At 48.8% G+C, this 8,913-nt stretch overlaps 1 protein-coding gene across 1 annotated transcript; it reads left to right on the forward strand.

Annotated features, from left to right (window-relative positions):
• The first annotated feature begins 6,343 nt into the window (after window positions 1-6,343).
• LOC109742602 (indole-3-acetate beta-glucosyltransferase-like) lies at window positions 6,344-8,258 on the forward strand. Its single transcript, XM_020301704.1, has 3 exons — window positions 6,344-6,970; window positions 7,368-8,001; window positions 8,137-8,258. The coding sequence occupies exons 1-3, from the start codon at window positions 6,344-6,346 to the stop codon at window positions 8,256-8,258; spliced, it is 1,383 nt and encodes a 460-aa protein (XP_020157293.1).
• Window positions 8,259-8,913: the final 655 nt, after the last annotated feature.

The following is an 8,913-nucleotide window of genomic DNA, read 5'->3' on the forward strand; positions in this document are numbered from 1 at the left end:
CCAGCTTTCGTTAGCTCCAACTCCTTTATGAGATCTTTATTCTCTTTTCGAGAAGTTTGTGTTAAACACAAACAAATTTTTTCTATCAAATGGATATCGATGCTTAATTCGGCCACCCGTGCCCACATTAAGGCTCGGGGCTACTGGGCTTCGTGCTCATTATTTATAAATATTAAAAAGGGCACATCGATCCCCTGATCTGGTGTTGCCACCCGACCAGTGTCTCGGGGGCTACTGCATTGCCTATTCAATGCAGAAAATTCCAAGTGCCAAGTATTCGGCTTGACCGAACTATGGGCAAACGTGTCTTCGGATAACAATAGGTACTATCTGGGCCTATCCGGCATCAAGCTAATATATCACGGCAACTTCTCAAGACCCTCTCTCAAGGGCCCGTTCGTCGATCACTATTATCTCTAATATATGACACTATGTTTCTATTCCTACGTATACTACCGAGCTAGGATTTGATCCTCAGGCCAATTTCGCGCATCGACCTGAGTCTCAGGGGCTACTAGGATTAGTGGTTTCATGCTTTCCTTCAGGTGCATCTCGGGTTTTAGACCGACACGCACCTTAAGGGCTACTGGTCATCATATTGACAGCAAATAAATTTACACGCATCGGAAATAAAATCCATAAACAATCAGCCCAAGCCCTAGGTGGTGCATCACCTCGGAAGCAGTCCGGCATGAAGCTCGGATTCGAATGGCTGGCTCCATAGAGGGCATTTCCGGCATTAAGCTCGGCTAAACTCCTTCAACTTTTTTTGAACCAAGGTGTTCTATAACACCTCGGATATAGTCCGGCGTTGGAGCTCGGATATAGTCCGGCGTTGGAGCGTGGACATAGTCCGGCATTGGAGCTTGGATACAATCCGGCGTTGGAGCTCGGGAGTGGTCCGGCGTTTGTGCTCGGCTGTGAAAGATACCTCGAATGCAGTCCGGCGTTGGAGCTCGGACGTGAGAAGACACCGCCGCACGGGAAACACTTCAAACCCGAGGTGTGGCATAAAATATAACAAGGCATAGATAAAGGCCGAGAACTTAAAAGGGCCCCTCGGATACCCGACGTGTAAACTTTTCGGATTCACTTCGGCAATCCTCAAGATCGAAGATGAGAACATTTGTTGAACCAGTTTTCCGACGACCGAAGATGAAGAACAGTTCGGAAGAATCGAGGAGCGTCCCCAACTTGAAGACCGGTTCAGGGGGCTACTGACGGTGTCCTGGACTAGGGGGTACTCACCACGTCGTATCTCGATCAGTTGGATTGGGCCGAGGACCCCCAGGCCGAATACTCATGGGCCAGTTCGGACAGCCGATGACATATACAAGGAAGATTCCTCAAGACTTGGTGATCAAGACAAGGACTCCACCCCACCGGCGTATTCGACTAGGACCCTTGTTATCCTAGGCCTCTGGTATGTTATATAAGCCGAGGCCAGGCTAGTCGATAGATTCATTACCATATACTCATAGGCTAGACTTCTAGGGTTTAGCCATTACGATCTCGTGGTAGATCAACTCTTGTAACACTCATATTCATCAAGATCAATCAAGCATGAAGTAGGGTATTACCTCCATAGAGAGGGCCCGAACCTGGGTAAACATTGTGTTCCCAGTCTCCTGTTACCATCGTTCCTAGACGCACATTTCGGGACCCCCTACCCGAGATCCGCCGGTTTTGACACCGGCACCCCCCTCCTTGTCCAATTCGGACTAGAGGGGGAGGGGGGCGCGGCTGCCCTGGCCGCCCCTCCTCATCTCCCACCAAGGCCCATTAGGCCCAATATACTCCCCGGGGGGTTCCGGTAACCCCCCGGTACTCCGGTATTTGTCCGAACTTGCCCGGAACCCTTCCGAAGTCCAAACATAGTCATCCAATATATCGATCTTTATGTCTCGACCATTTCGAGACTCCTAATCGTGTCCGTGATCATATCCGGGACTCCCAACTACCTTCGGTACATCAAAACACATAAACTCATATTACCGATCATCACCGAACGTTAAGCGTGCGGACCCTACGGGTTCGAGAACTATGTATACATGACTGAGACACGTCTCCGGTCAATAACCAATAGCGGAACCTGGATGCTCATATTGGTTCCTACATATTCTACGAAGATCTTTATCGGTCAAACCGCACAACAACATATGTTGTTCCCTTTGTCATCGGTATGTTACTTGCCCGAGATTCGATCGTTGGTATCTCAATACCTAGTTCAATCTCGTTACCGGCAAGTCTCTTTACTCGTTCTGTAATGCATCATCCTGCAACTAACTCATTAGTTACATTGCTTGCAAGGCTTATAGAGATGTGCATTACCGAGAGGGCCCAGAGATACCTCTCCGACAGTCGGAGTGACAAATCCTAATCTCGATCTATGCCAACTCAACAAGTACCATCGGAGACACCTGTAGAGCACCTTTATAATCACCCAGTTACGTTGTGACGTTTGGTAGCACACAAAGTGTTCCTCCGGTATTCGAGAGTTGCATAATCTCATAGTCATAGGAACATGTATAAGTCATGAAGAAAGCAATAGCAATACACTAAACGATCGAATGCTAAGCTAATGGAATGGGTCAAGTCAATCACATCATTCCCTAATGATGTGATCCCGTTAATCAAATGACAACTCATGTCTATGGCTAGGAAACTTAACCATCTTTGATTCAACGAGCTAGTCAAGTAGAGGCAAACTAGTGACACTCTGTTTGTCTATGTATTCACACATGTACTAAGTTTCCGGTTAATACAATTCTAGCATGAATAATAAACATTTATCATGATGTAAGGAAATATAAATAACACCTTTATTATTGTCTCTAGGGCATATTTCCTTCAAGGGGTACCACGTAGCTCGAGCTACACAAAACCGCACTCATTGCCATTACGTGCTTCATAGCCGCCTGAAAACACGGCTGATGGAAGTGTTCCTAGAGTGAGTGATGCCTCGAGCTCCGTCACGGCCGAGCCATTCGGGGTGGATGTCTTGCCGGCCTTGGCCAGCTTGGACGAGAAGAGGAAGTCGTCGCCAGCCTCCGACATGGGCTTACACATGTGCCCGTTCACCGAGACCGCCTTGCCGTCAAGGTCGGCGACGCAGAAGTCCTGAAGAGGGTCTGGGTCAGTGGCCAGGACGGCCGGAGCTAGGAATAGCATGGCCAACCGCTATGGTTTTAGAGTACCCCATTGCTTGCTCTGCAATAAGCTTAACTAGGGGCTGGTCAGCTGGAGTTTGTTGATCTCGAGTGTGTAAGGCACTGGTGGTTGCTGCTAAGCTGTGGTGGATGAGTGAGTGGTGAGGCCTTTATTAAGAGGATGGCAATTTTATTTCCAATGGCACTGCATTTTTATGTCTTTTTTGCACACAGCAAACCAAAATAAAGTTAAGTTTAACAGCATGGTATCAAGGGCGAGGATATGTTAGATGATGGTGGCCGTGAGGGTGGAATTGATAAGAATCAGTTTGTCTTCTCTTGGGCATGGAAGGCTTCCATGTCGGGGTATGTCCAGCCACTTGAATAGTACTACCTCCGTCTTATAATATAAAGATGTTATTACTTCCAATACACTCTGCAGAGGAAGTAGTCTTTATCGGTACACCTGTCAGAAAATCCTGAATTTTCTTCTTTGTTATAAGATAAAAAAAGTCCCTATTTTGTTTCTTTTTCTTTTTTGCCATGTTTTTTTAAATCCCAAAAGTTGCCATGTCTTAGAGAGCAACTTTTTAAAAAACTTACAATGTTTTGTAGGTACAACAACAACAAAGCCTTTAGTCCCAACAATTTGGAGTTTTTCGTCCGTTTTTTTCGTGAAAAAAAATCGTCCAAACTTATCAACATGGGAACTAGTTTTGATAATCACGATACGAGAAATCGAACAGTGAAAATGGTTCAAGATTTGGACGCATGATTTGAGAGCTAAAATATTTCAAACCACACATCAAATCTACGAAAAAATGACTCTCAGGTTGCAACAAGTGACGTGCATGCAGCGTGACACTTGTCGCAGCCTGGGAAGGTGAGAGTGATATTTGCAAAGAGTGCTCCTTAACGTTTCACAGTCCTGAGTGCGCTCGGGAAGAAGCATCTCAATCATTCCTGCGCCGGGCAAAGAAGGCATCGGCCATGCGAGGTGGCAGAAGCTTTGGAGGTAGCCGCCGGCGACCTTCCGGTGGTCAGACTCCCTTCGCCCCCTGCCTTGCCCCCCTCGCCGCTCAGCCCACCGAGCGACGACAGAGATACCAGGTGGTCCGTCCGGCTCCTAGTTGCCTTCGCTCTTGCAGTGTCCCTCCTTATCAGTTACATCATGTTGCGCATGCTCGCGTTGCGCGCGAGGAAGAAGGGGCTCGTAGCTAGAGCCAAGAAACTAGAGTCTATTTCTAGTTGCGTGTCGTGTTGCTGCACGTGTTGTCTTGTGCACGTCGGCGGCCTGGGCCGGAAAGTTTGGTCACAGGTATGTGACTTTGCCGCTGGGTAGCTGGTCCCTGCTTTGGGGAAGCTCATCACGGCATTTGGCAGGATGACTTTGGTCAGATGAGTGCTCACTTCAGTCGCAACATACCATCGGGGCAAGCCCACTTCTCGGGGTGGGGGGGCATCGGCCCCCTAGTACGTAAATGCGCCGGCCTATGATTAACAACCAGGTGAAATCAAACAATAGCAGATCAAGCGTGGCCAAGTGCGCGGGGGAAGAAGCATTTCAATCATTCTTCCGCGCGGGGAAAGCAGGCATTTTTATTATTACTCGCATGGCATTTTTTTAATTAGACCTAGTAGTTTTAGTGTATGTAGCATGATAGTTGTACTTAGGTAGCATGGTATTTTTATTATTGTCGGCATGAAATTTTTATTATAAAGAAGATGACATTTTTTATTAATAAGAGATTGGCAGGTTTATTATTAAGAGCATGCCAATTCAATAATAAGAGTATTGCATTTTAATCAATAAGAGGAGACAGTTCAATTACTAAGAGCATGACATTTTAATAATTAAGAGGATGGCAATTTTATTTCCAATGGCACTGCATTTTTTTATGATTTTTTGCGCAGCAAACCAAATAAAGTTAAGTTTAACAGCATGGTATATTTGCTTTTTGGTCCATGGCAAAAAAAATGTTCTTTGTTTATACAACATGACAAATTTAAAAAAAATCTTCAGATCCTGGCATTTTTATAAAAAATAATATTCATGGCATTTAAAAAATGAAACAGTTAAATTGGCCTCTTGGCCAATGAGGGTCGCCCTAGACCCCCACCACAGTGAACAATCGGAGAAGGATGATTACCACACAAAAATCGGCTGCAGCTGTATGCAGAGACAGGGATGGAAATTTTCTGGGTAGCAGTTCACTTGTCATCGGAGGCGTGTATGATCCATTGGTCTTGGAGACTATCGTATGCAGGAGGCTTTGGCGCTGGCAGAAGATCTCGACGTCCATCGTATTGTCATTGCCTCAGACGCCAAACAGGTGATTCGTGATATTCGGAGTGGGAGTCGAGGAAGCAACGGAGCAATGATTAGCGAGATTAAGTTACAAGCATCTTTACATGATTGTAATTTTTTTAAGTCGTGTTATCAATGTTGAAGCACATAGTCTAGCCAGGTTCTCATTGTCGTTAGGTCTGGGATGCTACGTTCGGTTTGGTCAATCCCATGATCCGAACTCTATCCCACATTTTGTGGTGTTTGATGAATAAAGTCTAGTTTTACCCCTAAAAACCTTTTAAGAAAAGGGAAAGGATGAAATGTTCGCTCGACCAACCTTCATCGTTCGATCGCATCCTCCGATCCTCCTGGTGAACGACAACCAGCTATTGGGGTAAAAAATCCAAGCACTCGCTAGTATTAGCAATACCGCTGTGTTTCTTGTAGATGTAGTATATTGTTTCATTCACGGGAAGAAGAGGACACGTCGTTTGTTTCACGCAGAAGAGGGTTTGTCCACAGACCACATGACGGGAGTAAAAAAAAATCCAGTAATTTGACGATTATGGTCATCTTGCTAATATAAATTGACAAAGTAGCCAAGAAGAAAACATGTGAATGAAACCGAAACGTGCTGATTTGCACGTATTTCCCACGTTTTCCATAAACAGAATGGCATAAATCCGATCCATGCATGGATAAACTCTTGTCAATACATGGCCTCGTGTTTTCTGAAAAAGAAGGGAGTTATTGGAATTAATGGTGCCAGAACAGAGCAATAAACCTCCTCCATTTTTCACCATATGCATGTTACCCGTCGCATGTCATATAATCGGGTGATCTGATCTGATCCGCGGTAACACTGTCAATTTAGCATTAGCAAGCAAGCAACCAAGAACCAACCATGTCCAAGGCCAACGTCCTGCTCGTGCCCTACCCGTGCCAAAGCCACATAAACCCCATGCTACAGTTCGCCAAGAGGCTGGCGTCCAAGGGCGTGCCCGCCGCCCTCATCGTCACCCGCTTCATCGCCAGAACTGTCCGGTTCTACGCAGGCCCGGTGCGCGTCGAGTCCATCTCCGATGGCCACGACAAAGGCGGCCTCCCGTCAGCGGCGAGCGTCGACGAGTATGTGGAGAGGCTGGAGTCCAATGGGTCGGCGTCCCTGGCCGCGCTCATCGAGGAAGGCCACTTCACGCACGTGGTGTACGACTCGTTCATGCACTGGGTGGCGCGCACGGCGCGGGGGCTGGGTCTGTCGGCCGTCCCCTTCTCCACCCAGTCGTGCGCGGCGAGCGCCGTGTATTACTACGTCAACTCCGGGCTGCTAGATGCGCCGCCGCCGGGAGACGCGGGGGGCAGGAGCGAGCCGTTCGCCGGGTTGCCGGGGCTGGAGAGGTGGGAGTTCCCGTCCTTCGTGTTCCACGACGCGCCGTACCCGGCGCTCACCGCCCCCGCGCTCGCCCAGTTCGCTGATCGGGACGCGGGTGACTGGGTTCTCGTCAACTCGTTCGATGAGTTGGAGTTCGAGGTAGTAAGATCTAACTTTTTTGGTTTCAAAGCTGATGTTTTATCTAAAATAAAAGATATTCATTAGTTGCATATTGAAGTTCAGATCAAGAAACATGATCCGTGAAAATTGAACTTTCGATTTGTGAGATTTCATTTCTAGCCCCATATTAAGTTGAGCCACCCTGAAAAAGTTTCCGGAAAGAGCGAAACCTTCGGTAAGAAGGAAACTGCACGTGGGTAAATTTCGAATGAAAATTTAGAAAGTTCTACAGGTTCCATCTTTCTATTTAGAAACTTCTGAGTTTTTTTTTTCTTTTTGAGATGGATCTTAGACATATTTGATGGGCTTAAAATGAGTCAGATGAGTTGGGCCTACATGAGTTGGGCTTAAAGTGGGTTGGTGTTTCTGTTCTCAGGTTCTGGATGGGCTGAAGCACCACTTCAAGGCCCGAGCCATCGGGCCGTGCGTTCCTCTGCCGGCCGTCGATGATTCCGTCGACGTCGACTGCTTTACCTATGGCGCCAACCTCCTCAACCCGGAGGACACCTGCATCAAGTGGCTGGACGCCAAGTCCCCCCGCTCCGTCGTCTACGTCTCCTTCGGCAGCAATGCGTCCATCGGCGCCGCCCAGATGGAGGAGCTGGCTCGCGGCCTCCTCGCCACCGGCAAGCCGTTCCTGTGGGTCGTCAGGGCCGGCGAGGAGGCGCAGCTCCCGCGCCACCTCCTGGACGCGGCGACGGCGTCGGGCGACGCGCTCGTCGTGCGCTGGAGCCCGCAGCTGGACGTCCTGGCGCACCGCGCCGTGGGCTGCTTCGTCACGCACTGCGGGTGGAACTCCACGCTGGAGGCGCTCGGCTTCGGTGTGCCGATGGTGGCGCTGCCACTGTGGACTGACCAGCCGATCAACGCTCGCTTCATCGAGGAGGCGTGGGGCGCCGGCGTGCGCGCGCGCCGCGACGCGTCCGCGGGGGTGTTCCCGCGCGGCGAGATCGAGCAGTGCGTGCGCGCCGTCATGGAAGACGAGGACGGCAGGGCGGCTTCCGCCCGCGCGGCGGCACGGCGTCTGAGAGACGCGGCGCGGGGGGTGCTCGCTCCCGGCGGCTCCTCCGACAAGAAACTGGGAGAGTTCTTGGAGTTCGCGTGCGCCGTCATGGACGATGGCGCCACCGAGTCCGAACCTTCCCCGCGCGATGCGGCCCGTCGGTGGAGCGAGGCTGCGCGCGCCGCGGTCGCGCCCGGCGGCAGCTCCGACCAGAACCTGGAGGAGTTCGTGAACTATCTGCGGGCTAGCGCCGGGGAGAAGTGAAGAAAGTCTTACTGTATCTGGCATGCATGGTCTCGTCTCGTCGATCTGCATTACTTCGTCGTGGTGCGGTTTAGCTGGAGCTTTTGCATGGAGTCCTTGCTTGCTTCTCGGCTTGATAGGCTTTTGTGCTGAGGTTATCTATCTAGGGTCGTGGCTTTTGAGTTTTGAGCAGCTATCTTCTTGTTCTTCTAGTGCCGCGTCTCATATCACCTCTGTCGTGTGAGTCCGGCCGGTTGTCAGTCATGTGGTCGATCACTTGATCTGTAGCGTTGTAGTCAGTGTCGTTTGTGTTGTGTGTCCGAAAACATGTTTTTGAGCATGTGCACCCGTGCCTTTTCTGTCTAGCCATTCATTTTCTGCATTGCGATTCATGCAAGTATTTTTCTCGTTTTTGTTTCTCTCATATAGAACATCTCTTGAACTTCAAACTTTGCAGCACAACAAAGCCTTCTAATTAGAACGTGGGATAAAAATTAGAGATTTTTTCGTCCAACATAAATATACAAAATGAGATTTGTTTGATTAAAAAATATCTTTGTTAGTATTTACTAGCAGATATGGGGAGAAAAACAATCAGATTATGCAGATGTGGTCATGTGGTAGAGATTAAAAAAAAGTCTAAATCAATTGCCATGATGAGATAAGGATTTTCAAA

Source organism: Aegilops tauschii, chromosome 4 (assembly GCF_002575655.3).
Source record: "Aegilops tauschii subsp. strangulata cultivar AL8/78 chromosome 4, Aet v6.0, whole genome shotgun sequence".
NCBI classification, from domain to species: Eukaryota; Viridiplantae; Streptophyta; class Magnoliopsida; order Poales; family Poaceae; genus Aegilops; species Aegilops tauschii.

Bases quoted from the DNA above. Each gene is read 5' to 3' on its own strand.
- LOC109742602 (XM_020301704.1), top strand. From the start codon at position 6,344: ATGTCCAAGGCCAACGTCCTGCTCGTGCCCTACCCGTGCCAAAGCCAC. The intron at 6,971-7,367 runs GTAGTAAGATCT...TTCTGTTCTCAG, and splicing joins TCGATGAGTTGGAGTTCGAG to GTTCTGGATGGGCTGAAGCA. The intron at 8,002-8,136 runs CGGCGGCACGGC...CCGAACCTTCCC, and splicing joins CAGGGCGGCTTCCGCCCGCG to CGCGCGATGCGGCCCGTCGG.